Below are 27,943 nucleotides of genomic sequence, written 5' to 3'. Positions count from 1 at the left end.
GCATCATCGCCATCATTCCTACCATTGTCACAGTCATGACGTTGACATCTTCGTCAGAACCAATGTCATCGGTGCCCACATCATCGCCATCATTCCTACCATTGTCACAGTCATGACGTTGACATCTTCGTCAGAACCAGTCTCATCGGTGCCAACATCATCGCCATCATTCCTACCATCGTCACAGTCATGACGTTGACATCTTCTCCAGAACCAATCTCATCAGTGCCAGCATCATCGCCATCATTCCTACCATTGTCACAGTCATGACGTTGACATCTTTGTCAGAACCAGTCTCATCGGTGCCAACATCATCGCCATCATTCCTACCATCGTCACAGTCATGACGTTGACATCTTCGTCAGAACCAATCGCATCAGTGCCAGCATCATCGCCATCATTCCTACCATTGTCACAGTCATGACGTTGACATCTTCGTCAGCACCAATCTTATCAGAATTGTTATCGCCTCCATTCGCACCCTTGACAACATCACCACCCCTACTGTCATCCTTCTCCTCATCTTCATCCCTGTCGTGGCGTCAGCATCTTCGTCATCGCCAGTCTTGTCAATACCAACATCATCACCACAATTCCTGTCATCACCGTCAAATTGTCATCACCTCCTCTCTCAGCAACACTTGTATCACCGTCATTATTCCTACCATCGTCATCACCATTACTGCCACAGCACTGACATTTTTATCATCATCAATCCTGTCATCATCCTCTCGCCATCATGTGACAATATCAACATTATCATCCTTTCCATCTTCGCCACTGCCATCGCCAAGATCATCAACAGCCACACAGTATGGTCTTCACCATCACAACTCTCATTGCTATTACCTTTATCATTGTCTTCACGATTGATGTCGAAATCAGAATCCCCTCCTTCAAGATTGCTCTTTTTTTTAATTTAATTTTTTTTTAAGATCGCTCTTATAATCCTCTGCAGAATCATAACTTGCATTATAACACTCTCCCCTGCCTCAGTCAAACAGGATACCTAGACCTTGGGCCTGGGCAGGGAGCCATGACCTAAGAGGTTGGGCTGGGCGAGGGTGAGGGTTTAGGAAGTATCAGGCACAGATCAAAGGGGGAAATCCAAAGGGCAGATTCTTGGAGGTGGTAGTAAGGCAATGAAACATACTAGTCATGTGACCAAATTATCAACTAGAGGGTCCCAGAGACAAGAGGAAAAGAGTAGAGACAGGTGGAAACCAGGGACTTCATAGGACAGCTAGAAGGTTCAAAACTGGGGTGAGAGGCAGAGCATGAGAGAAACCAACAGATTTTATAGAGTGCTCACAGCCTCAGGCTGTGAGCAAGAGGGGGTGACCAGGCCTGGACAGCTGTCACCATCTCCTTCATGTTGTATCCAGCCTCCATGGCTACAAAGGGACTCCTACATGGTCTCTTCCTTCAGGGAGCACCTGCTCTCAGGGGGACAGAGTGGCCGAAGAGACACTCAATACACCCAGAGAGCAGAGGAACAGCATGAATGAGCAGTGAGTGTATAGGGACAGAGCATGGCCTCCTTGGGGCGAAAGCCCTTTTCAAAAGGAGAACTTCCTGAAATTGGACACCAGCAAACCTGGGTTCCTGTTTTTGAAGCATTTATTATCCCTGGCGTTAATCTCACACAGAGCGCCGCTCAAGGTCTTTTTTTTTTTTTTTTTTTTTTTTTTTTTTTTTTTTTTCAACGTTTATTTATTTTTGGGACAGAGAGAGACAGAGCATGAACGGGGGAGGGGCAGAGAGAGAGGGAGACACAGAATCAGAAACAGGCTCCAGGCTCTGAGCTGTCAGCACAGAGCCCGACGCGGGGCTCGAACTCACGGACCGCGAGATCATGACCTGGCTGAAGTCGGACGCTTAACCGACTGCGCCACCCAGGCGCCCCAAGGTCTCTTGACTGTAGGGTGGGAACAGCAGTGTTTTCCCAACTTGGTCCCCAGTCCTACAACTGGGGGGTGGGGGGGTACTGGGAAGGTGCCACGTGCCCCACTGGGCATCTTTTCCTGCACCTGGCATTGGCCATGAGGAGCCCTGATCACCCAGGAGATGTTCTCTGTGCTGGCCCTGCTGCTTCCCATCCAAGGCTGCCCTGTCCCACATTCCAGGTGGTTCCAGCACACTCCTGACAATAACTGGCTCCCCCCCCCCCCCCCCCCCCCGCAGAGTGCTATATCTTTCACCTGGGCCATAAGTGGCATTCTCCAGTGTTCCTGAGGGAAATACAAATCTCAGGGGAATAAGTACCTTATATAATACATCCCGGTCCCAGGAGGCAGAGAGGGAGAAGGGAGTGGATATTCATGAAGAAGAAAAAGTACCCTGAAGACCACCCATTCTGATCAATTCAAAACCTCCCTAGGGATGGATGCCTGGCTGGTTCAGTCGCTAGAACATGCAACTCTCGATCTCAGGGTTGTGAATTCATGCCCCACATGGAGTGTGGAGCCTACTTCAAAAAACAAAAACAAAAACAAAAAACCACGCCCTATATCTTTGGATCCATTGGTACCACCCTTAGCCCAAGAGGCCTTAGCAAGAGGCCCCTTTCTCTGGGTCCCTGGGTCTGTGCTTTGGAGGGGCTGCCCTCACCCCCCTCTGGTCAGTGTCTCCTTCCAGAACAAAAGGTTAGTGGGACCAAGCGCACTTGCCTGCCAGAAGCCTGTGCCCCGCCCTTTAGTTCTAGAAGTATCTAGAACGCTGAATTTCCTACCCACTTGATCCTGAGCCCATGTCCAGGCCTGCATGAGCCTCTTCCTGGGGCTGTCCTCCAGAGGGACAGCCATACTGCCACGGTCACACGCCTGGGCCCTTTCCAGGCCTACTCACTTTCCAGGAGTGAGCAAAGGGCAGCTGTTTGCACAGATGTGGACGGAGCTTGGACATGGGAGCGGGGTGTGCACATGGAGAGTGCAGGACCCCTTATGGTTCACGGTGGAGCCGACAATGAAAGAGAGGGGGCAGGGTGGGAGCTGCCCCCCCTTTCCCCACATCACTGCCTACGGGAAGTCTCCATTCTCACTTGACTTTCCAGGTTGTTATGAAGGTGTATTTGTCAAGGTAGGAGGAAAGGGTGTGTTTTATGTGACAGTTTGTTAGCTTGACTTACATACAGCATTTAAATATTTGGCCACATAGCATGTGGGCCTCCATTTGTACTCTCGTCTGGGGCTCTGCAAATCCCAGGGGTGGCCTGAGCACAGTAGGTCATTCCCAGAGGCCCTTGGGGCAGCCAGGACATGTCTGAGCCCCTTGTGCACCGATGCTTAGGCGCTGTGTCTCGCCTCCCGCATGTACCACACGTTCATACGCGTGCATGCAGTATCGGTCCTGTGGCTGCAGGCTTGGGGATGCTCTATTGATGGATTGGTTAGGGCTCCTCTGGTCGCAAGTGACAGAAAACCAAATCCTAAGTGGCTTGAGCAAGAAGAGAGCGTATTGGTTCATATAACCAAAGCCCAAGATTCCCCTTGATCAGGGGCTCTTATTTCGTCCTCTCTGGCTCTGCTCACCACCACTGATGACTCTGTCCCCAGATAAGCACTGTACTTGCTTTGTGAGCACAGGGTGGCTGCTGCACCTCCAGATCTCACCCCCCCCCCCGCCTCCCCGCCCAACCATGTCCCATTGCAGAAGGAGAGTGCTACCTTCTCAGCGTGAGGTCTCATGGCATCCCATTAGCTCTGACTGGTCACGTGACCATTAAAACCAACGACTGTGGCCTGAAGGAGGCCAGTGTCTAAGGCACTTGCCTTTTTTTTTTTTTTCAACATTTATTTATTTTTTGGGACAGAGAGAGACAGAGCATGAACGGGTGAGGGGCAGAGAGAGACGGAGACACAGAATCGGAAACAGGCTCCAGGCTCTGAACCATCAGCCCAGAGCCCGACGCGGGGCTCGAACTCACGGACAGCGAGATCGTGACCTGGCTGAAGTCGGTCGCTTAACCGACTGCGCCACCCAGGCGCCCCTAAGGCACTTGCCTTAACCCTCGTGGCTTGGGAGTGGAAAAGGCAGTGGAGCCCAAAGAAAAATCAGAGACAGTTGCCAGAAGAAAGGGCAATGGCTCCTGGGGAGCCCTCTCCTGACTGCCCCTGACAGTTCCCACTGTAGGGATCTTCTAGAGACAATCCCTACGTGAGCCTATGCCCCCTTTTGAGCCTGCAGCTGCCCTGAGGCTGCTCATTTAATGCTCTGCTGTGCCCACCAATGTTTGCCCTCCCCAGAAGCATCGGCCGTCTGGCATGCCTGAGCTCCTGGCCCCCCGCCCAGGAAAGCAAACTGTTTGAAGGCAGGGATTCAACACGCATTCACTCAGCAGATGCTGGGAAGCACGTACTCCGACCAAGTACTGTGTTCAGCACTGTTTAGGTGCTAGGAAGGTACTGTTTATCGTGGAGACAGCGGTGAACAACATAGATCAAGCCCTTGCTGCCTTGTGCTTACATTCTGGTGGGAGGAGAAAGTCAACAAATGAGTGAGACTTCTGGTGGTCATTTACTAAAGAAAGAAACAAAGCAGGGTGTGGGGTTTAGGGACCATGGCTGAATGGGGATTCGTATTACAGGTTGGGCAAGTGATGCTTCTTTAATAAGGCCACACAGATGGAAAGACCTGAGGGGGGGTGAGGGGAAGTCATAGGGATATCTGAAAGAAGAACACTGCAGCCAGAAAGGACAGCAAGTGCAAAGGCCCTGAGGCAGGAGTGTGTTTGGCGTGTCTGAGGAACATCATGGAAGCCAGTGGGGCTTGAGTGTTGTGAGGGAGGAAGAGAAGGATGGGAGATGAAGGCAGGAAAGCGGGGGTGGTAATGGGGGCCGGGGTGGGTCAGGGACGGGGAGGAAGTGCAGCAAGCAGGCCCTCATCAGTCACTGGAAGGACTTTGGCTTTAGACTGGGTGAGACTAGAGCCTTTGGACTCAAAGAGCGACGTAAACACCTTAGGTTGTGAGAGGAAGGAAGGCAGGGCGGGCCCCTGAGGAGGCTGGGGCCGGGGAGGAGGCTCCTACAGTAACCCAAGCCGAAGCGGATAGCGGCAGTGGTGAGAGGCGGTCACATTCTGAAACATCCCCATGGTGCAGCCGCAAGATCGGGATGAACTGGGATGTGGGATAGGAGAGAACAACGGGAGTTGGGGCAAAACCAGGGTTCGGGCCATAAGGCACTGGGGTGGTGGAGCTGGGAGGCTGGGAGGGGAGGAGGAGTCGCGTTGGGGACACGTCAGGTCTGAGATGCATCTTGGACACTCACACGGCCGTGTCCAGGGAGAGGTGAGACGCGCACGTTTGGACTTCGGGGAACAGGCTGGGGCTGGAGGCTTCACAGCCCCCAGCGGGGAGGGGTTTCGTCCTACCTGTTTCTCAGCCTTCGCCCACCGCCCAGAACAGGACCAGGTATGGAGCTGGGGGTGCCCAACAGAGTGACGACAACGTCAAAAGGAATCACCATCTCTGTTTCACAAGCCGTGCTGAGGGTCTTGTGCGCGTGATCTCACCCCGCCTTCCTGTGATCCCCTGAGCCCGGGCGATTGCAACCCCGGCTTCCAGATGAGGAGACAGGTTCAGAGAGAGCCTCGGTCATCCGCCCTCGAGGGTTCCAGCGTGTTCATGGGATCATGAAAATCACTGCGTCCCCATACCCGCAGCCCCCCACCCCACCACCCCCCGCAGCCTGACGAGGCCCGGCACTGACCCCTGCTCCCTGTCTCCCCTCCTCCCTCCACCGCAGCCTGTGACCAGCTGGCGCTGGGGGTGGTGGCCATCTTCGGGCCGTCACAGGGCTCCTGCACCAACGCAGTCCAGTCCATCTGCAATGCCCTGGAGGTGCCCCACATTCAGCTACGCTGGAAGCACCACCCACTGGACAACAAGGACACCTTCTACGTGAACCTCTACCCCGACTACGCCTCTCTCAGCCACGCCATCCTCGACCTGGTCCAGTACCTCAAGTGGCGATCGGCCACCGTGGTCTATGACGACAGTACAGGTGGGTAGCCGGGCCCGGCTGGGCTGAGGGCGGGGAGGGAGGGGGGCGGAGCCCCAGGGTCAGGCTCTTGTCTGCTCACCCAACTCAGCTGTCCCCGGAGGAGGATCCACACTCACACCTAAGCCTTATCTAGTCACCCAGACACTCCCCCCTGCACTCCCCCCGCAGCCTCAGGCTCACCAGCCACACTCCCACCTTCCCCACGTTCCTGCCTCCACCCCTGCAGCCTGCTCAGGTCTGCGCTCAGCAGCCACCAACCAGCTGCACTCACCCCTGCCCAGTCATGCCCGACCTGCCACGCGCTAACGGCTCACATTCCTGCCTGCAGCAAATATACCCGGCTCGGGACTCGGACCGGCCCGTGCGTGCGTGCCGGCTCTGACGCTCACTAGCTGTTCCCCCGCTTCCTCTTTCATTCCAAAGACTTGAGTCCCGAGACATTTCTTAGCCTGGCCTCTTAAGAGAGAGTGACCTTGGCAAGTCACTTAACCCATCTGGCCCTTCTCTGCCCACGTGTCAAGTCGAGAGCTATCGCATCCAGCCTGGAAAGAGCCCTCCAGCTCTCTGCTGCCTGTGATTCTATGTCAGCTCTTGATTACCTCCTAATGGGGTGTGGGAATCATAGGGAGAGAATCCCTCAGAAAAGCTGTCTATTTAACTCGGGATTCTACGAGCATCTGTTGGTTACCTGCTATGCCCAAAGTACCAGACAGGAGATCCTGGAGGGCTGGGCACCCCACCCCGGCTCAGTGCCCCCAGCATGAGGCGTCTGCCTTTAAGGGGCACTGGCACCTGGCTCCGGGTCCCCGCCAATGTTTTGGGCAGCCCTGTAGACGATCGGTCTTAGCACACTGCTGGGAATGATAGTGTGGCTTCGAGCCTGCTTCCTTGTCCGGACATGAGCCTTGCGTGCCTCCGGGGCTTAGCACAGGGCCTGGTACAACGTAAATGTTTTTAAGTGCTTGTTGAACTGAACTGAACTAAATCGAATTGAAAAATCAAGAGGAAATAAGTTATAATTAAATTTTGCAGGAAGAGAGTACTGGGCACCGGTAAGGAAGAAGAATGAGGATGTGGTGATCCCATCTTCTTTCGAGGAGTTAATCATATCATAGGGGCATGAGTCCGTACCCAGAGGTCATTGGTCATTCCAGGCCATCAGAGCTAAGAATCCGGCGACAGGCACATACAGTCAGCGCCAAGGCCCCTGGGGAGAGGAGGCCCTGTGGCCTTGGCTAATCTGTGCTGACTTACTAGAGAAAGAGAGACGTGAGCTAGGCCTTGAGGGTGGATGGACGGGGAGAGCAGTCGCGAGGGCAATCACAGGAGGCGGGGGCAGCACCAGCAAAAATGAGGAGGCGGGACGTGCAGCGCAGCTTTCTCGAGAGCAGGGCCTGGCCGGGGGAGAAGATTCACGTTTGGAGGGTGGGAGGAAAGGGTCAGATAAACAGAGCATATCAGGCTGTGCCAGGTCTCTGCTGTCTAGCTTCAGAGTTCAGACTTTATCTTGGAAGCAGCCAAGACCCCATCGAGCGTTGTTGCGCAAAGAAGTAGAATAATGAAAGCAGAGTTTTAGAAGGCGGCTGTGACGGCCATGCTCAGGGAGGATTGCAGGGAGAGCCCGGAACAAGAAGGCAAGCAGAGGTGGCCGGATTGATCCAGGCAGGAACAAAGGAGGCCTGGATTCGAGGGGCTGCTTGGAAGAGAGCTTGGGGCCGGTGGGGGAAGGGAAGAACTGAATGTGAACGGAGTGATGTTGAAAAGGTGTAGCTGGAGTGTCACGGACACAGAGCAGTCAGAGCAGCCTAGTTGAGTTCAACTTGATTTTCAATTTGGTTCCATTCAGCTTAACAAACATCTCAAAACGTGGGGGAGTCCGTGGCGTAGCTGGTTCGGTCAAGAACACAATGGGTACTAGGGGTTCGGTCAAAGAATGATCTGACTTTGATGATGACTAGTGGGTGGTAAGAGGTATGCTCCCAGAATCAGGATATTTCAAAACGTCGGCTTGCGGGTCATCAAAGCCCCAGAGCGAGAAGCACTTAAGAGCAGGGTTTGGTTATATCTGCTCTGGGGGCTTTGTGCTTTCCGATGTCTTGGCTGGAGTAACAGACAACTCAACTCAAACTGACTCAAGCCATAGGCACTTCGTTATCTGACTGACAGGAGGTCTAGAGATGGGCCGGTTTAACAGCTCAACAGAGTCAGGACCCTGGGTCAGTATCCCTGCAGTTCTCCTGGCTTTCCCTCTCATAGTCACAAGAGGGCTGCCGCAGCTCCTGCCATCGCATCCTCATGTGATGATACCCCAGGAAGTAGAAGGAAAGAGGTAGGAGCCAACGGGATTTTTCTTAATGTGACTCATGCCTCTTACCAAGAAAGAAAATCTGTCTCAGAACCTTCCAACAGACCATCTGTCCAGCTCGCTGAGTCTGTGCCTACTACCCTAAGCATGTTCAAATAGGAAACAGATTGCCACTAACTGGCTCTTTTTTTTTTTTTTTAATGTTTGTTTATCTTTGAGAGAGAGAGAGGGAGCATGAGTGGCAGAGGGGGAGAGGAGCAGAAAGGATCTGAATCAGGCTCTGTGCTGACAGCACAGAGCCTGATGCGGGGCTCAAACTCACAAACTGAGATCATGACCTGGGCTGAAATTGGACGCTTAACCTACTGAGCCACCCAGGCGCCCCAGCCACTGACTGGCTCTTAACCAATCACCAGTCACCTCTTGGGACTGGCGCACTGCCCCCTGAACAAAAGCATGTCTCTCTTCGCCCACCTAGAAGGGGGCACAGTGCACCAGTTTCTACAATATTTGTACAATAACACTGTGTAAGAAACCGCCCCCAAAACGGAGCGGCTTAACACAGTATTTGTTTAGTTCACGGGTGTTCAGGGTCAGTGGTTGGCTGAGTTAGTTAGGCGGTCGTGCTGGTCTCAGCTGGATCACTCGCATGCCTGCGGGTCATTTGGCGGTGGGTTGATGTAAACCAGCCTTGGCAGAGATGACAGGGGCAACGGGCCCCTCCTCCACCAGCAGGCTAGCCCAGACATGTCATGACGGTGGCAGAGATGCAAGAGACCAAACCCAGAGTGCAGTTCCATTTCGAGCGGCTGGTGTCCAATGCCTGCTAATACCCCGTTGGCCAACACAGGTTACATGGTTGGGTCCAGTGTCATTAGTGGGGCAGGTCACCTGCCCACAGTTGGAGGTCACTGCAAAGTTACGTGGCCAGAGGTGTGCCTCTAGGGAGGGGTGAAGAACCAGGGTCACCAATGCAATCCACTGCAGGGAGAACTCTTTTTTTTTTTTTTAATGTTTATTTATTTTTTTTATTTACTTATTTTTTTTAATGTTTATTTATTTTTGAGACAGAGAGAGACAGAGCATGAATGGGGGAGGGTCAGAGAGAGGGAGACACAGAATCCGAAGCAGGCTCCAGGCTCCAAGATGTCAGCATAGAGCCCGACACGGGGCTTGAACTCACGGACCGCGAGATCGTGACTTGAGCCGAAGTCAGATGCTCAACCGACTGAGCCACCCAGGCGCCCCTAATGTTTATTTATTTTTGAGAGAGAGACAGAGAGACAGAGCATGAGCGGGGGAGGGGCACAGAGAGAGGGAGACACAGAATCCGAAGCAGGCTCCAGGCTCTGAGCTGTCAGCACAGAACCTGATGCGGGGCTCGAACTCACAAACCATGAGATCATGACCTGAGCCGAAGTTGAGCACTCAACTGACTGAGCCACCCAGGCTCCCTAAGGGAGAACACTTTTTAAATGTACCCGGGGACCCCACAGATGCGGATGACCAACTGATGACGCAGAGAGGTCAATGCCATTGAGAGGAGAGTTCTTACAGTTGCCTAGAAGCAGGACGGGGCACGTCGTGGCACACAGATCCTCATGGAGAAGCACCGGGATCCGTCAGGAGGCAGGGGCAAGCGGAAAGCATGGGCACAAGCCTTTTTTACTCCGGAGACTTTATTTTATTACCCTAATGTAGCCTATAGTACGACAGGTGGGATTTGTTAGGCGGCGACATCCTCTGTGGGGCAGGAAGCAAAACACAGATGTTGGGGTTTTTTTTTAATTTTTTTTTTCAACGTTTATTTATTTTTGGGACAGAGAGAGACAGAGCATGAACGAGCGAGGGGCAGAGAGAGAGGGAGACACAGAATCGGAAACAGGCTCCAGGCTCTGAGCCATCAGCCCAGAGCCCGACGCGGGGCTCGAACTCACGGACCGCGAGATCGTGACCTGGCTGAAGTCAGACGCTTAACCGACTGCGCCACACAGGCGCCCCCAGATGTTGGGGTTTATAATGTGAGCCTTGTGTACTCAGAAACAGAGGGAGAGTAGGAACATAGACAAGCGCGGCCATTAGTTTGGCGCATGATTTCGGGATGCCAGATCCTCAGTTACAGAATATTCCAGAGTGATTATTACAGGAACCAACAGGGTTGGCCCGTGACCTTTGACAGCTGGTCGCCTTCACAACCTGATCTGCACCCAGAGACAAACTGGTGTCGAGAATGAAAGGAAGGGTCTTGGAAAAACCTGGGGTGGAGGGAAGGGCCCCACTGTAGGAGCCAGCCAACAGGTTGAGTCTCAAATCTTGATCCCGTTGCTAGCATGCTGCGAAACCTTGGCAGACCACGTGACCTCTGTGAGCCTCAGTTTCTTCGTCTGTAACGTTGGGAAGAAAAGTCTCTATTCTACATGCCTTCTAGGACAGGGAGATGGTTAAATAGGGTAATGAATATGCAGAAGTGCTTTGTAAGTGAAAAGCATGAGTCCAACAACCATGATTCACTGCAGATATTTTGAGAGAGATTGATTAGGGAGGCAGCCGGGAAGAAAAGCTCATCTCGGGCAAGCCAAGAGCCTCATCCTCTGTGGTGGGGGGCGCTGAGACGAGCCTCTGGTCTCCTTTGGGAATGCGCTGATGAGAAGGAGGTCTGACATTTGCTGCTGGAGAATGTGGGTCACTGTGTATTACACGGGGCAATGCACTTGGCTGACAGGTAGACCCTGGTGGCCTCTGCTCCAGCATGCAGGCTGTCCCCGTCCTCATGTCCTGGATCCCCAAAGCCCACGTGCCTGCCTACCGAAGCTGGGCATGACTCTGAACACTGAGCGAGCGGGCGCAAAGTGAAAACTCGGAGCCTTGCAGGGTAACAGGTGTGAGCGGGCAGCGGCATTCACCCAAACGGAGAATTTCTGGGGTTAGTTGGGGAGGGAGGGTAAGGCTGGGTGTGTGTTCCAGAGGGGCTCGAGGCCCCTCCCTTTTCTGCAAGGGTCGGCTGATACCCTTGTTCCTGTGCCCCATCAAGTTTAGGAAGCACTGTGACCCCTGTTTGATCCAGATCATTCCAGGATGCCAGAGCCCTCTGCCAGCCCATGCACCTCGGTCTGAGGCCTTCCAGGAGACCGGGGGTTCCTGATGACCGTGGCCATGGCAACGCTTGTTTGGGAGCTCCTTGGGAGGCTTAGGTCACAAGGATATATCTCTGTCCTTTCCAGCAGAGGGGAACGATGGATACCATTCAAACTGCTTTCCTGGTGACCAGCCGTCAGGAATGGAAAGGAGAGGCTGACCAGATCTAGGCGTTTGTATCAGAAATGCATTTGGAAACCCAGATGCTCTGTTGGAAGGCTCTCAAAGTAGGCTGTCTGTGTGGGGGGACTCTGTCCAGACAAGGGACACTGAAATAGTTGATTGCAAACTTTAATCCAGAGAAAACTAGCTTAAGCGAAAACAAACAAACAAAAAAGGAGGAGTGGATTTTGTTGGCTGTGTTTACTGGAGAGTTCAGGAGTAATTTTAGCTTCAGGTACTATTTGATCCAGAGGCTCAAATGGGTATCATTAGGACTTACTTGTCCTGACTTCTGTGGTTTTGGAATCCTTCTCAGGTTCTGTGTGGTGATGCCCAGAGTTACTTCCTCCCTCTTTGGAGTGAAGTGGAACAGGGGGCGTAGCTCTTACCAGTGGCTGAGGCACCATTTCTGGAAGTCATCTGATAGGACCAGCTCGTGTCACATACCCATCTCTAAGCCCGTACCTATGCCTGGAGGAATGTGTGTGCTGATTGGCCAGGCTGGGGCCGCATGCTGTGCCCCTAGAGCTGGGGGTTGATCCCTCCTGAGTCATGTGGTGCGAGCATGGAGGTGGAGTTGCTCCCCAGAGGAGAACCCAAGTACTGTCGAGGGGGAATGGCCTGTAGCCGGTGGACAGCACAATTAGGACACAGACGCTAAGCCCTGACTGTGGGCGGGGAGCCTAGTGGGCAGGAGGGGATGGCCCACTTGGGACCCTGGCCCCTGCTGGCTCAGCCCCTCCCTGCAGTGGGGAGAGGTACGGAGGGCAGCAAGCAGGCTTGCTCCCAGGCTAAACAGAGGGGAGTCAGCAAGAACGGACCTTGAAATAGCTACGGAAATGAACTTAATTAGACCTAAGTAAGCCATTTGTCTCCAGGAAGTGACATTCAGTTTTCCCTGAAAGTCCCCAGATTAAGTGGTTTCGCAAAATACCAAGGTGGAGGATGGATTTTTCAGTGTGGGGAGAAAAAAAAAAAAAAAACAGTAAGTCAGTTCAATTACGGAAATTTGCATGGAGCACCACCTAAGCGCCAGGCCCTGTGCTCGAGGCTGTGGGGACCCAGGGTGGGGGGTGAGACGAGGGGCTGAGGGCGAGGCCACCGGGTTGGAGGAGGGGGTGTTTTGTTTGGACAGAGCAGTAGGGGTAGGCTTCACGGAGGAAGCGATTCCATTGAGCTTGGAAAAAATGGGTCGGGTTTACTGAGGTAGCCTGTCCTTGGGTTGGGGGACACAAATACCATGTAGGCTTATACAGTCCCAACAGTAGTTGGTACAGAGGAGCCTGGAGCCTCCACTTGTGCCACATCCTGGAGGCAGGTCCCACGCTTCCCAGTGTTGCAGGTGGGGTGATGAAGAGGGGTGGCCTCAGGTCTGGGCTCCGTAAATCTGTGTACCCCCTTCTAGTTTAGAGGGGAGCGGGTAGGTGTGGTCAGTGGGGACTTGCTGTCTCTCTGTGCCTACTTTTGGATCTGCACGTGTTGTATGTGTTTCTGTGTCTGCACACGCCCTTATTTACATATGTGAACAAGCCCAGGTGTATGTCCGTATCAAAGTACGCATGTCCACGTAAACATGTGTTTGAGTGTGCACAGCCCGGTGCCTGTGTCCGGACACATAACTGAGTCCGTGCACATGCACGTATCTCTGTGGGCCACGCGTCCACGTCTGTGTGTGTCTCCAGACCTGTGGCCGCAGGCGTGTGTATACCCAAGATGCCCGCAGCTGTGTATACCTGTGTGCACACATGTGTCTTTTGCACCCCGGGGCCTCCCAGGGCTCATCCGACTGCAGGAGCTCATCATGGCCCCATCGAGGTACAACATTCGCCTGAAGATCCGCCAGCTCCCCCTTGACTCCGATGACTCACGCCCCCTACTCAAGGAGATGAAGCGGGGCCGTGAATTCCGCATCATCTTCGACTGCAGCCACACCATGGCCGCCCAGATCCTCAAGCAGGTGCGTGAACGCGGGCCAGCCGGAGGGACGGAAGGCATGGTCGGGATCTGCCTGCCACGTCCCCCCGCCTTCCCTTTCCCACACTCGGGCGTGACGCCGGCCAGAGTTCAGCTGGACCCCAGCTCCGCATCCTTCTGGCGATGGGAACCGGCCTCTGAGAGCCCGTTCGAGCAGCAGCAAAATGGACGCAGTGCGGTCTTTAAGCCCTGGCTTGGTGTGAGGATGGAATGAGACCAGGGTTGAGCCGAGCCTGGCACCCGGAGGGTGCTGTGAGAATGCTAGCTTCGGTGCCATCACTGCAGGTGGGGGTCAGGGGCTGCCGCGCAGGGCCCAAAGCCACACAGGACAGAACATTTCAGGAGGCCCGGAGAGGCCTCGGGGTCGCGGGAAGAGCCCCAGGAGTGCCTCACCGCCTCTTCCGTGATGAGTTCCCCGTAGCCCACAGCACTTGGTGTTACTCTTCCTATTACTAGGTTTATTGAAGTTCCCCGCACCATCTGCTCCACTTTGCAGTGACAGTGGGGGAGGAAAGTGGCTCTCGGTCCCGGATGGGCCTCTGTTCCTTCCCAGACGCAGCCTGGCATGGCATGCTGGGAACAAGAGCAGTGTCTGCCAGCTGCCTAAGAAATAAACAACGAAATCGCCTACAACCCCCTTGGAGGGTGCTGCAGCTGAAACCCAGAACACTCAAATTTGAGCCAGTGCTCTGTGTAAAAGGCGATTATATGGTCCCAGAAAGCGTCCCTGGTGATAGAAGGAGGCATTCCGTGGGGCTCTATACTCATGACCCTGCGAGAGGCAGGTGGGGGGGTCGGGGGGAGACACGGAGTGCAGGGAGATGGGCGCTGAGCTGGGGACGGGGCATTTTCAAGTCCGTGGGGGGGTGGGGGGTTTCCGGTCTCAGCCTCCAGTTGGGCCTTGCCAAGGGGGTGCCCAAGCCTCCTGGACGTCTCTGTCCTCCCCCAGGCTCCCTCACACAGCGGTTAGATAGCTCATTTGGGGGTTTGAATCCTGCTTCTGCCCTTGGGTGTTGTGCGCCCAAGAGCGAGGGACCCCAGGGTCATCCCCTCCTCTGTCCGTGGAGCCAATGATCCCCTACCTCAGCCGGTGACGGAGGATTCTGTTGAGACAAGGCAAGGAAAGAGTCTAGCCCAGGGTCCGGTGCACAGTCGGCACCCGGTGTGGGACATCTTTAAAGTCACAATGGAGGAGACCCACACTCCCCAGAAGTCCCTTAACCCTCCTCCCGGGACACCCTCCAGCGCTTCCTTCTATCACAGAGTAATAGAGACAGTCACGACCCCGGTTCGCCGAGTTACTATGTGCTGTGTCCATATAGCCCCTCACTGCCACCCTGGGAGGTGGCAAGGATTATCACGCCCAGTTTACAGGTGAGGAAACTGAGGCTCAGGGGGAAAGGAATGGACCCAAGGTCATCCAGCCAGAAAGTCGAAATTTACTCCCCACGTAATTTACTCCCCACGAAATTTACTCCCATTTACTCTGCCTAACTTGAAAACATCCAGAATTAAAAGTGGAGATTTTGTGCTCAGCAGCTATACACTGCACCCCACAAAGGTAAATACATCCATTTACTGAAGCTTTTCTGAGCCTTGAACCTGCTGAAGCAGGCTGTGAATCTCCAAGAGGGCGAGAGAATGAGTGACATTTTCCAAGTGGACTTGAGCCCGTGACATTTATTCCTCCGGAGCACTTTGTGGGCCCAGAAGATCTTTGCAGAAAATGCATTATGGTAATTATTATAGATGATAGGTTTCTAATAAAATACATAAATGTGTACAATGCAGGCTTCATGATGGTACATGGTAATAACTCCAGCCGTGCGGGCTGCTTCGTGGTCAGATGGACGAGGGAAGCCTGGCTGTCTAGGCCCCCTGGGAGGCTCTCAGCCTGACCACAGCCTCTCCTCCTCAGGCCTGGCTGGAGGCTGGTGGGGGCTGGGCTTTCCCACACCTCTCTCTGGAGCCAGGACGGTGAGCTCCGCCGGGTGGAGTCAGGGCACTGGCAGAGGCGGTCTGGGGCTGATCCCGGCGGCATTTCTCTTAAGTGTGGCAGGCCCGAGATGCTTACTGAAAAGCCAGACTACCGGGCCCAGCCCAGCCCAGCCCTGCGGAATTTGGAATCTTTGCAGAGTATGGGCTCAAGATTCTGCGTTTTAATCTGTCCCAGGTGACTTTCCCGGACACTCCTGTGTGAAACCCTCCGCTGTCTACCAGCCGGTCGTTGTCGCTTTGGGGAGGTGGTCTCAGAGAACAGCCCCCTCCCTGCGAGGAGCCAGACCCTCCCCACCCCCACCCCCAACCCCCCACCACCACTCCGTCCAGTCCTCACCACTGGAGTGGAAGTGGGGAGGCTGCTTCTCGGGCACTCCCTGCAAGTTGCTAATGTTCTGCTTTCCCGCAGGCCATGGCCATGGGCATGATGACGGAATACTACCACTTTATCTTCACCACTCTGGTAACGTACCGCTGGGTCATGGCACGGGTCGGGGTGGGACCCCTCGGAGCAAGGTCAGCCTGGTGGGGACAGTTGCTGCAGCTAGAGAAGATTCGCGCTGGCCTTGCTTCCTGAGGCTCTAGGTGTGGGCCCAGGCAGGGGCACAGGGATATGTTTGTGGCCCGCCCACTTTGAGAAATGACATCGTGTTGTGACCGAGGGCAGTGAGTCTAGACCTGCCCATGCGACCACAGGCCCCTCTGATTACCAGCCACAGCCTTGCCTCGGTTTCTTCATCTGCGAAATGGGCACGATCATGGCCTCTACCCCCTAGGATGGTTTTGAGGACTAAATGTGCTGATTAAGTAAAACGCTGAGAGGGCTGCCTGGTTCGTGCAAAGAGCTGTGGAAGTATTAGCTGTTCTTACTATGGTGACCCCGGCCTCCCAGCCCACACGCTTCGCCTCGAATGTCTCAGGCCTCACACAACAACAGGCATTGCTACTTTGGATTTCTGCAGCATCCCCGCCGAAGTCTCCCCACTCACTGTCAGCCGGCCCAGCCCACCTGCAGGCTCCAGATGGGTCCTGTCCAAACTCTGAGAGCATTTAGGGCCATTTAAACCCATTAGGATAATTAGTTGTGGCCTGAAATCAGCAGAATGAAGAGATCCCCGTGCCAAAGGGGCACCAGCACCCAGCCGCCCTGCGTGGAGCCAGACACCCTTGCACCTCCCGGGGGCCCTGGGGGGACTGTTCCATCCAGCCTTGTTCTGGGGCAAATGACAGCACGGCTAACCGTTCTGTCACTGAAACGAGCTTCTGCCACATCTGCATCAGCCCGGCAGGCTTCTGTGTTCCTTCATCCATCCGGGACCCAGATAACATTCCTTACCCAGCACCTGGGCTCCGCTGAGTATCTCCTGACGACTGGCACTGAGGCCCTGGCCTCAAGGAGCTCCCCTCCTGTGCGGTCTGCACCTCCGTGTCTAGGTCCTTCGGCAGGCTCGTGCCATCACAGGCCCGGACAGATGGCCGTGGGGCACAGTGCAAGGAGACACCAGGTACGGAGGGGCCGGTGGAAGGTGGGAAGTTCGAGGCAAGAAAGCAGATGCTTACGTTGTTCTTGAAGGATCAGTAGGAGTTCACCAAGGAGAGAGGGGAAGGGCATTTCACACGAGAGAACAGCATAAGCAAAAGGCGAGAGGCACGTTAGCGCCTCCCCGGATTGCTTGGGGCTGGCTCGCTCTGGCTGATTGCCAGACCCCGTTGTGTTCATCTCTTCGCAAATCCACGTTCAGCGATAGCACATAGGTGGCTTGAAGTCAGCCAGGGTGGAAGGAATATTCGTGCCACAGGAGTTGGCAAATGCCACAAATGACGGTTTTTAGCCTCCCCTCCCCTGAGAGCTGGTTATTAAGCGTTTGCCAGCACGCCATTTCTTATTCCCCTCTCTGCACCCCCACATACCCTGTGCCCGTGGCAGAGCTCAGGGGCCACCCTGCACATTCCCTTGATCCAGAGCTCAGACCTGGGGACGTGCCATGAGTCACGCTGGGAGAATGGGATCCTGGAAACTGGAGACCGAGATCAGGCGCCTTTTCCCGCAAGTCCCTGCTGGAGTTCTGCCCACCCAAGCTGACTTTTCCATGCCATGCTATATGCTGGAAAGTCATTGCAGGCTGGAGGATGAGGCCATCAGGTCTCCCATGTTTCACCTCTGTTTGGAGCCCGGAGCGAGGCAGAGGAGGAAGGCTGGGAAGGGCAGGGGCCCAAGGCCCTGTCCCCTGGCATGGCAGCCCCGTGCACCCCTTCCTGGGCTCCTGGGGTGCGGAGACCAACGTCCGGGCCCTTTGCCCTCTGGCCTGACTCCACCTTTCAGGCAACACTCTGGAGACGGCACCTCCCTAGTGACCCCAGTTTCCTTACGTTAATGCCATTGCCCTCCTGGGGGCAAGGCTAGAGGTCTTAGAGGGAGGCTCAGGGCAGGGAGTGCCCTGGGGTTTCCTCTGGCCCCAGACAGTGTCCACTTCTCTTTTTCATCTCCTTAATTCAAGCATCCGTTTACTCCCTTGTCCAGCAGCCACGTACAGATGCTCTCAAAGCCCCACGGACTGAGCAGGGCACTTGGGTGGGAGACAGGGTGCAGAGGTGGCCCCAACACAAAGCCCACCAGCTGGCAGGCTCCCTTCATGCACGTAAGGATCAAGCACTGCGACCCGTTCACCTGTACATCTCCGGTGCCCAGATAGCGCCTGGCCAGGCAGCAGGCGGCCATTAATGCCTGAATGAATGAATAACGACAGTACAACGTAGAAAGTAATCAGTCAAGTTACCGAGACCTTTGTCATAGCCACGGTGAAGACCGTGGACTCTGGGGCCAGCCTGCCTGACTTAGAAGTCGAGATTCTTCCGCTTCCCTGGGCAAGTTACTTCACCTCTCCGTGCCTCGTTTTCCCGTCCACAAAACGGCCACAGCAACCGCATCACCTCATGGCATTGTTACGCAGAGCATTGAGTATGTTGAGTGCCTGATGTTTAATTAAGTACTACGTTAAGTGTTAAATTGCTCGTATTTTCTCTGTATTCAGCATCGCCCATCTCATGCAAAATTCGGAACAACTCTCCAAGGGAGGAACGATGTCCCGATTTTACAGGAGAGTAGAAACCAAGGCTCAGAGCGGCCACTCGCGAGAAAGGGAGCGGAGCCTGGATCTTTACCAGCTGGGGGCTGTCTAGCTCCAAAGGTCCCTGTGGAGACCTGTCGCCCTGAAAACCCGCACAACGTCATGGCTGGCCTCCCCTGGCCGCACACGGCAGCCATGGTCCAGGCACGGTGGTCGACACTAACGAGGGGAAATGGAGCCTCCACAAATCCCAGCCTTGCCCACACCTCACAGGTTCCAAAGCCCTTTCTCCACATCGCTGGTTTTCCTCTTTCCACGGCAGAGTTTTTGCTCCCCGTCGATGGATGGGCAAACCTGGGACCGGAGAGGTTGAGTGGCTTGCCCAGAATCTCACAGTGGATCGGTGGTGGAGGCCGTGGCTCCTGACTTCCGGTCTGGTGCACGGTCTCTCCAGCCCACTGCCCGTGCTCCCCGGGCCTCTCTGAGGAGCAGGGAGAGTGGATCTTTCCAGGGAGGAACCCTGCCGCACAAAGAGTTCTGCAATTTGCAGCCGAGTAGGTGCGCGCGCGTGTATCAGGGGCTCTAACCAGCGTGTCTCCCGACTGCCCCCGGCCGCCTGCCTGCCAGGGCATCAGCCGTGTCCCTTGGGTCCCTCCGCTCCAGCCCACGTCCTGCTTCAGCTCCGGCTCCAGCCCCGGGATCCTCCTCCCGGCCCCGCTGGCTTCAGGGTCGGCCTCGTGATTCCGCCTCTTTGCTGCCCATTGGTCAGTCGAGGCTGTATCGGGGAGGGCAGTGGCATTTGCCATTTCTCTCCTTCCCCTTAGCAACCCACGTCACCAACTCCTCGCCTCTAAAACATTCTCCAAACTCGCTTCTTTCACGCAGAAGACATTTTAATTACCCCAGCGGCCAGTATCTGTGCCAGCCAGCTTTGAGCCATTCCCAGATAACCCCGCGTTAATCAGCCCCAGCTGAGCCCCTGGTACATGTCATGTGTAGGTAAAAGCCTGGAGGTGGAAGAAGAATTATAATAAATTAATAGATAAGCAATCACAATTAATGCCACTTCCCGGCAATAACAGTTATATCATGGGAAAGATATTTTCATCTGTCATTCCTTAAGGCAATGTTTTCCGAGCTTCAGCTTCTACCCAGTCAGACCCATGGGGTGCTAATGAATTAGTCTATTATGTTATGCTGAATGTTTCTAAAAGGTCCCTCGTCGACACTGAATTCGGCGTGTCAACATTTGGCATCGAGAACAGCAACTTTTTGCCAAGCGGCAAGGTTGCGCTCGGTTCGCCGTGCGTGGCACCTGGGGTCTCGGCGCGGGGCAGTTTGGACCAAAAATCGGAGCCGGACAAAGAGGCCTCTTCAGCAGTGCCCCGTCGTCACTGCCCTCGTGTCACAGGAGCGGGGACATTTGGTGCCACGGGTCCTACCACACTTTGTACCCCGGGCTCAGGGTGACAGGGAGGGAGGTGACCCCAGCAGTGTGACCCCAGCTTGCTCCCTCCCAGGCTCAGCATGTCAGCAGACCACATGCTACGTCTTGTAGGCTTGGAAGGCCCAATGCCACCAGCATCCAGGCCCCCACAGGGCCAGAGATGCCCCCTTCCCCCTGAGTCACGGAGGTCCTAGGCTGATGCTTTGGCAATCCTTCAGGCCTTTGATATTAGGTTAACGCCGCATCAGAGAGGAGGCTGTGCCTTGCCCCCACCAGCCTGTGCAGGGGCGGCGTGAGGAGGGCGCCCCCTGGGGGCAGAGCTCAGCTTCTCTCCCGGGGCCCCAGCAGCCCAGCTCTGGCCCCAAACTCCCCGTTCTCCACTCTGCGAAACAAAAGTGCTTCGTCTTCCCTTACCTGCCTTCTTCAGAGGCGACTTGGGGAAGATCCCTTGATCCTGAAGCAGTCTCCTTAAGGGTCTGTCCCTCCTCCCCAGGCAATTTGCCAAACTGCTCCTAACCTCCAGCGTCATTGAGAGCTCCCCCTGAGAGGTGGATGTGAAACACTAGTCTTGATCCCAGGCTCTTCCCAGTGCTGTTTGGGTGTCCAGAGAGCGGCTCAGCTGGCCGACCCTTCTTTCCACTTCGGGTGACAGGTGCACGGGGGAGACAGACATAGACACTGAGAGTTGTCATCAGAGGGCTGAAAGCCGAGAGGTCCCAGGGTAAGAGCGGAAGCACCCCTGACCCACTCTGTTGTGCATGTGTAAAGGAGTAGTCAGGGGAGGCTTCCTGGAAGAGGTGCCCCTTGAGTTGGATCTCAGAGAATAGCCCACCCAAGAGGGTTGAGAAGAGAGACATTCCAGCCAGAGGATAAGAACACGCACAAATGCCGGCACAGGGAGGAGGAGATGTGCGATGGGGGCCAGCGAGGAAGGGAAAAGGGGAGCGAAAGTGGTTTGGCTCCTGAAACAAACATGGGAGGGGGTGGGAAGAAAAGTGGGGCTGGCGGGGTGGAGAGCTTTGTAAACTAAAGAATTGCACTTTCTTCTGAGAGGGTAGTAAGGATCCATAAACACAGGAGTGAGGGGGGTGGATTGATCCATCAGAAAGACCCCTCTGTGTGCTGTGTGGACCGAGGGCTGGTCACAGGTCAGAGGGAGGGCTCGGGAGCTAGACTTCCGGGGTTTGACTGCACCGCTCCCCAGCGGTGAAACCTAACCTCTCTGTGCCTCAGTTCCTTCCTCTAAAATGGGGTGCCAACAACACCCTCCTTGTGTGAGGTGGAGATGCGAATTAAGTGGTGCCTGAGGTGTAAGACTGACAGGTGCTCATAGCTATTAGCTCGTCGGGATTGTTTCTCTATTGCCAAGATGGGTAAGGCGGGAAGGACCGGACTCCTGTCTGCCCCTCACCTCCCAACAACCAGGGGCCACACCCCAGACTGTCCATGGCTTATACGTCCCCCCCCCCAAAAGCTCCAGAACCCATCCTGATGCATATTGTGTGTTTGGCAACCACTGGGGACAGTAAAGCCCGGGAATTTTTGAATAAGACAGACAAAAATGTACAACCAGCTCTCAGAGGGGAGGGGGGATGCCCCTGGACTTGTAGTGCCTCTGATTTCCGTGGTGTGAATACTTCCACTGTGGCTGGTATTAAGCTACCAATGTGATGTCACTGGACGCGCACAGGGACAGGAGGAAGTGCGAACAGTTAGCTCCCACGGGCCCGTGGGAGTCGGCTCCAACACACCACTGAAATGGCCCCGGGTCCGAATTCTGCTCCGCCCTGTAGGAACTTCGTGACCGCAGGCGAGTCGCCTGATGCCCCTGACCCTGCTTCCTCATCTGTAAAAGGAGAAGACGATTAAACAGCTACTTCGCAGGGGGTTACTGAGATGGGACAATGTCTTCCACATCAGGGCTGAGCGCGGTGCCCACCCTGGGCTCCCCACTGAGACTGGGGCAGGCACCCTCTGGCCGGCCCAGCGAGACCCCTCATCTGCTGAAGACCCAGCTTCGTGCTCCCACCCGACCCCTTCCCCGTCCCAAGTCCTGGCCGAGAATCAGCACCCTATTTGTTTGGGCAAGGCTAGGACTGACTTTTCTTGTCGGTTCAAGTCTGTGCCAAACCTCCCCCCTACTCCCTACTCCTGAAGCCTTCAAAGGGGAAACCAACAGAATGCACCCCAGAAGAAGCCCATTCTGGGGGTGCAGCGGGAGCAGCAGGAGTTTAGCATCAATTAGGGAGACAGGAGGGCGCCAGCACCATGTGCATAACCTGCTCCGTGGGCTCATTGTTCCTCGAGCCACCACTGAGTTAACCGAAGCATGGACTGTGACGGGCTGGGGTGTTATTCCCGATGGCTGTGGCCATGCAGAGAAGAGTACAGCCCACGGGGTGCCCTGCCGCTCTCCCAGCACAGGATGGAGGGTCTGAGTCGAGGGACCCAGGAAAGAGGATGGACCGGGGGCCGGGACGGAAGGCAGCTTGATGAGGGCAGAGCATGGAAAAGGATAGGCAGTTGGCCAGGAGGACCTTAGGACGCAGTTTCTTCACTAGTAGGAAGGGGCCAATCCAGAGGATCATAGTGTGTTACATTTTCAAAAAGTAAAAAAATGACTCATGCAAATATAGGATGAACACGTATCAAAGACGGATTCCGTTCACTAACAAGGGAACCAGTAGGATGGCAACACTGTCTCCAAGAGCTTTTGAGGGATTGAGTTTTTATTTGGAGGGGAAAACACAGAGTAAGACTGCTCAGTGAATTAATGTCCTACAGGGCAATAAACCACAACATTGGGGTTTATCTTTCCAGTTGGCAAAGATCTCCAAGTTAACCTTGAGTCTGGGCCTTTGATCAGTAGCTGAGAGTGAAGTCAGGCCCAGGTGCGTTCTCCCAGAGCATCACAGAATCCAGGACGGGCCTGGTCAGCGATGCTTCCCTACGACATTCCCTACGACATTCCCTTCCGCCTTATTTCCAAGTTTGGGGAGTTTTGCTTAACAGGACGGAACTCTGCTCCGCTCCTCCAGCTACCACCTGCCACCTCCCTGCCCCTGCCACCTGCCACTTTTTATTAATGCCTGGCTTGCCCCCCCTTCACCCCCCCCCCCAACCCCTCTGCCTCCTCGCCTGACCGGCCCACCTTGCCACAGAGCTGGAGTGCAGGGAGGGGCCGGAGCTGGGCCGCTCCAGGCATTGAGGCTTGTCTTCCTGGCCCTTCGGCCAGGGCCTACCCATTGCACCAGACCGGATGTGGCCTGGCCACGGACAGACGGGCTGACTGTCAGCCAGCTGCTCCTAGGAGGCGAAGGGTGAGAGGCCTGGCTTGTGAGAAGAAGACAGCGGTATTTCTTGAGTCCCAAGCAGAAAGACTTCTTTTTTATTGAATTATAACTGACCTATGATATTATGTTCATTTCAGGGGCACAAGATAGCAATTCAATATTTTTATACATTACAAAACGGTCCCCACAGTAGGTTTGGTTGCCGTCTGTCACCATACAAAGTCATGACCGTATAACTGACTGCATTCTCCGTGCTGCACATTACGTCCCCGTGACTTACTTATTTTATAGCTGCAAGTTAGTCCCTCTCAATCCCCTTGACCTATTTTGCCCGTCCCCCCACCCCCACCCCTCTCCCCTTCTGGCATCCACCAGTTTGTTCTCTGTGTCTGTGAGTTTGTTTTGTTTTGCTTTTTAGATTCCACACGTAAGTGACATCATACGGTATTTGTCTTCCTCTGTTTGACTTGCTTCACTTAGCATAATGCCCTCTAGGTCCAGACACATTGTTACAAACGGCAGGATTTTGTCGTTTTTTTTGTTTTTTTTTTTTATGGCTGACTTACATTCCTCTGTGTGTACACACCACATCTTCTTTTTTTTTTTTTTTTTTAATTTTTTTTTTCAACGTTTATTTTATTTTGGGACAGAGAGAGACAGAGCATGAATGGGGGAGGGGCAGAGAGAGAGGGAGACACAGAATCGGAAACAGGCTCCAGGCTCTGAGCTATCAGCCCAGAGCCTGACGCGGGGCTCGAACTCACGGACCGCGAGATCATGACCTGGCTGAAGTCGGACGCTTAACCGACTGCACCACCCAGGCGCCCCACACCACATCTTCTTTATCCGTTCAGCTGTCGATGGACACGTAGGTTGCTTCCACATCGTGGCTACTATAAGTCATGCTGGAGTGAACACAGGAGTGCACGTGTGTTGTCAAACTAGATTTTTTGTTTGCTTCAGATAAATGCCCAGAAGTGGAACCCCTGGATCATAGAGTAGTTCTGGTTGTAATTTTTTGAGGAGACTCCATACTGTTTTCCACAGTGGCTGCACCCGTTTGCATTCCCACCAACAGTGCACGAGGGTTCCTTTCTCTCTGCGTCCTCGCCAACACTTGTGGTTCCTTATCTTTTTGGTTCTAGCCATTCTGACAGGTGCCAGGTGAGGGCCTGCGGTGGTTTTGATTTGCATTTCCCTGATGATGAGTGATGCTGAGCACCTTTGCATGTGTCTGTTGGCCATCTGGATGTCTTCTTTGGAAAAATGTGTTTTCAGGTTCACTGCCCGTTTTTTAATCTGGTTTTGGCTTTTGGTGGTGGTGGTGTTAACTGAGTTGTAGGAGTTCTTTATATATCTCGGGTATCAATGCCTTGTCAGATATATAGTTTGCAAGTACTTCTCCGGCTCAGTGTTTTCATTTTGTTGATGGTTTCCTTCACTGTGCAAAAGCTAGAAAGGACTAGTCTATTTTTTATTATTTTTTTAATTAACACTTATTCATTTTTGAGAGTGAGAGGGACAGAGTATGAGCAGGGGCGGGGCAGAGAGAGAGAGAGGGAGGCACAGAATCTGAAGCAGGCTCCAGGCTCCGAGCTGTCAGCACAGAGCCTGATGCGGGGCTTGAACTCATGGACCGCGAGATCGTGACCCGAGCTGAAGTCGGATGCTTAACCGACTGAGTCACCCAGGCACCTCTAGAAAGGACTGTTTTCAACTAGTCTTTTGGGGGCAGATAAAATAATTCCCTTGGGCTTCCCTCTGGGTAACTTGGAGATGCCCAGACCCAGTGCTCTTTGTGCCCCCAAAGTGGGCTCCCCCATCGTTGGGAATGACCATGATGGCCTTTACCAAGCTCCTGTGATGTTCTGGGCTGGGCCTTTACGTGACCTGTTGCCCCGGGTCCTGTAAAAGAGCCACAGTCCCCATTCCGTAGATGAAGAAATTGGTTGAGCCACCTGCCAGAGGTCCGGCCGTGAGTATGTGAGGTCGGCCAGCAGGCAGAGGGTGTTCCCGTCAGTTCCACATCAGTGCTCCTGCAGGTGCTCCGTCACCGTCACTGTTGAGCCTCCCCCCTGCAGAGCACGGCTCTGCTGGGAGATGCAGCCTCGGGTGGTGGGGCTCTGAGTGTGGGATGGTGGGGGGGGGGGGCCCAGGGGGGTGGAGCTTACAGCAGCCACACCGTTATTTACTCGAACCTCTCTCCGTCAAGGATCTATATGCGTTAGACCTGGAGCCCTACCGCTACTCAGGGGTGAACCTGACGGGGTTCCGGATCCTCAACGTGGACAACCCCCATGTCTCGGCCATCGTGGAGAAGTGGTCCATGGAGAGGCTGCAGGCGGCTCCCCGGGCAGAGTCCGGCCTGTTGGACGGAGTGATGATGGTATTCCAGCCAGGCGGGTCAGATCCGGGGTCTCCCCTTTTCCTGTCCTTCTCTCTCCTTTCCCTCTTCTATCTTTTCTTCCTTCCTCCCATCCTTCTTCCCTTCCCTCCATCCTCCCTATCTCTTCTCCCCTCCCACCACTTCCCTTCCTCAGACCTTAGACTAGGTTCTGGGAACACAAAGGAATCAGACACAGTCCCACACCAAAGGTGGTAGCGGAGGCTTGTAAACGGATTGTTTCGGAGCGCGGGGATGAGGACCTTCGGCTGTGACCAGCCGAAGGCGGGGGAGCGGGAAGGGAGAAGGTGTGGGCAGGGCCTAGGGGAGCAGCAGGAGCGGTGGGATGGGGTGAGAGGGCCTAGAGGGAGGTCTGAGCTGCAGAGGGTGGAAGTTGAGTGTCTGTGGAACAGCAGGGACACCCAAATCTGGCCTTCGCTGGGGGCGTGGACGGGGTCACCGTGGGCCTTTCCCTCACCCGGACCCCTCGTGTCTGGCGAGGGAGGGGAAAAGGGACAGAGCAGATTGGGCCGAGGACTCTCGGGGCTTGGGATCTGCTCTCAGGCAGGCCCCGGGCCCTCCCCTGCAGACTGACGCGGCCTTACTGTATGATGCCGTCCACATCGTGTCTGTGTGCTACCAGCGGGCACCCCAGATGACCGTGAACTCCCTGCAGTGCCATCGGCACAAGGCCTGGCGCTTTGGCGGCCGCTTCATGAACTTCATCAAGGAGGTGAGTGTTCCCCTGCACCTCCCCCAGCCAGGGCCTCCCCCCACTGCCCCTGGGGATCAGCATGGGGTCAGCAGAGCTGCAGAGCGAAGGCCCGGGTGTGGGAGTCAGGCAGAACCCGTTTCCAGTCCGCACAAACCCGGCCTCAGTGCTTCTCCTCTCTGAGCCTCAGTTTCCTTGGGGGGAAATTGGGCCTGATGGGCTCGTTCTTACAGGGGGATTGAGAGGCAAAGGCCCTGGCGTGTAGGAGGTTCTCCGTGGGCGGGCAGCACGGCCAGCAGGACCTGCGTGGGCTTTCTGATGCAAGACATGAGGGTCTGTGCCTCGGGCTGTGTGACCTTGGGCAAGCTAGAGAACCTTGCTGAGCCTTGATTGGCTCATCTGCAAAATGGGGTACGAAGCATGCCCCGTCACAGGGATGCTGTGAAGCGGAGATGAGACCCCGTGCGGAAAGGGCTCAGGGCGGTGCCAGGGCAGAGGAGGCTGGGTAGATCATAATCAGCCCTCCAAACTCCTCTTCGTGTCGTGGGCCCCCTGGGACTCGGCTCTCCTGGCATCACAGCGGCTGTGAAGAAGTCCCATCCGTGGGGCTGATTCAGAGGAACCAGAGAGCAGAAATCCATCCTGCTATTCAGATGACCGTTGAAACACTTAGTGCCAACGGATAATTTCGAAGGACTCTCCGTCACCACTGTCCTTGTAAGCTGTGGGTGGCAGTTTACCGTTCCCATTTTACAGGCGGGGGAAGCTAAGGCCGGGGCCAGGCGTCCTGGCTGCATCACGATTAGCTGTGTGCCTTCGGGTGAGAGGATTAACGTTCTGATTCTCAGTTTCCTGGACTGTAAAATGGGCATTAAGAGTCCTTACCTCCGTGTTGTTTAGAAGACCGTGTGAAACTGGACGCAAAGCGTCTAGCCCAGGACGTGGGCAGAGGCAAATCCCAGTGACTGGTGGAGGAAGACCGCTTGGGGACGAGATCCGGGCAGGGTTACCCTGGGTCAGAGGGAGTGACCACGTCCAGGCGGCACGGAGTGCGGCGGGGGAAGCCCTCCAGGAGGGCTGTGTAGACGATCTCTTTGTAGCAATCACAGTGGACCAGAAATGAGGCAGGCTGCCTTGAGCGCTCATTCATTTATTCAGCAGCTGATTGTGGTGGGCCCGCTGGGTGCCAGGCACAGAACCCTGCACTGGGATCCAGTGGGGCTGAGACAGACGAGCCCCCGCATTCCCAGAACTCCCAGCCTAGGGAGGGGGCAGACACGAAGCAAGCCCTTGCATTCAGGAATGTAATCCCACGTGCAAAGGAAGGCAGCTCCAAGAGGGCCAGTAACAGACCCACCACCTTATTCTCAGTGGACAGTTAGCCTTCCCCCAAGTCCCGAGGTCACTACCACCACTTGGGAACAGCGCTAAAAGGAATGGGGATGGGACACGGGCTGTAGTTTG

General features: G+C 54.9%; 1 protein-coding gene across 1 annotated transcript in view; it reads left to right on the top strand.

The window, feature by feature from the left end:
- The window catches only part of GRIK3 (glutamate ionotropic receptor kainate type subunit 3), a 229,985-nt gene that overhangs the window by 143,183 nt on the left and 58,859 nt on the right, over nucleotides 1-27,943 (top strand). Inside the window, exons 3-7 of the mRNA XM_086716491.1 lie at nucleotides 5,745-6,002; nucleotides 13,380-13,561; nucleotides 15,986-16,039; nucleotides 25,597-25,770; nucleotides 26,357-26,500. Of these exons, the coding sequence (XP_086572617.1) occupies nucleotides 5,745-6,002; nucleotides 13,380-13,561; nucleotides 15,986-16,039; nucleotides 25,597-25,770; nucleotides 26,357-26,500 (812 nt within the window). The remainder of the gene's footprint in view (nucleotides 1-5,744; nucleotides 6,003-13,379; nucleotides 13,562-15,985; nucleotides 16,040-25,596; nucleotides 25,771-26,356; nucleotides 26,501-27,943) is intronic.

Source organism: Puma concolor, chromosome C1, assembly GCF_028749965.1.
Source record: "Puma concolor isolate L17-30 chromosome C1, mPumCon1.1.hap2, whole genome shotgun sequence".
Classification (NCBI taxonomy): domain Eukaryota; kingdom Metazoa; phylum Chordata; class Mammalia; order Carnivora; family Felidae; genus Puma; species Puma concolor.
Note: the sequence above shows the minus strand (reverse complement) of the source record. Positions and strands in the feature narration are given on the sequence as shown.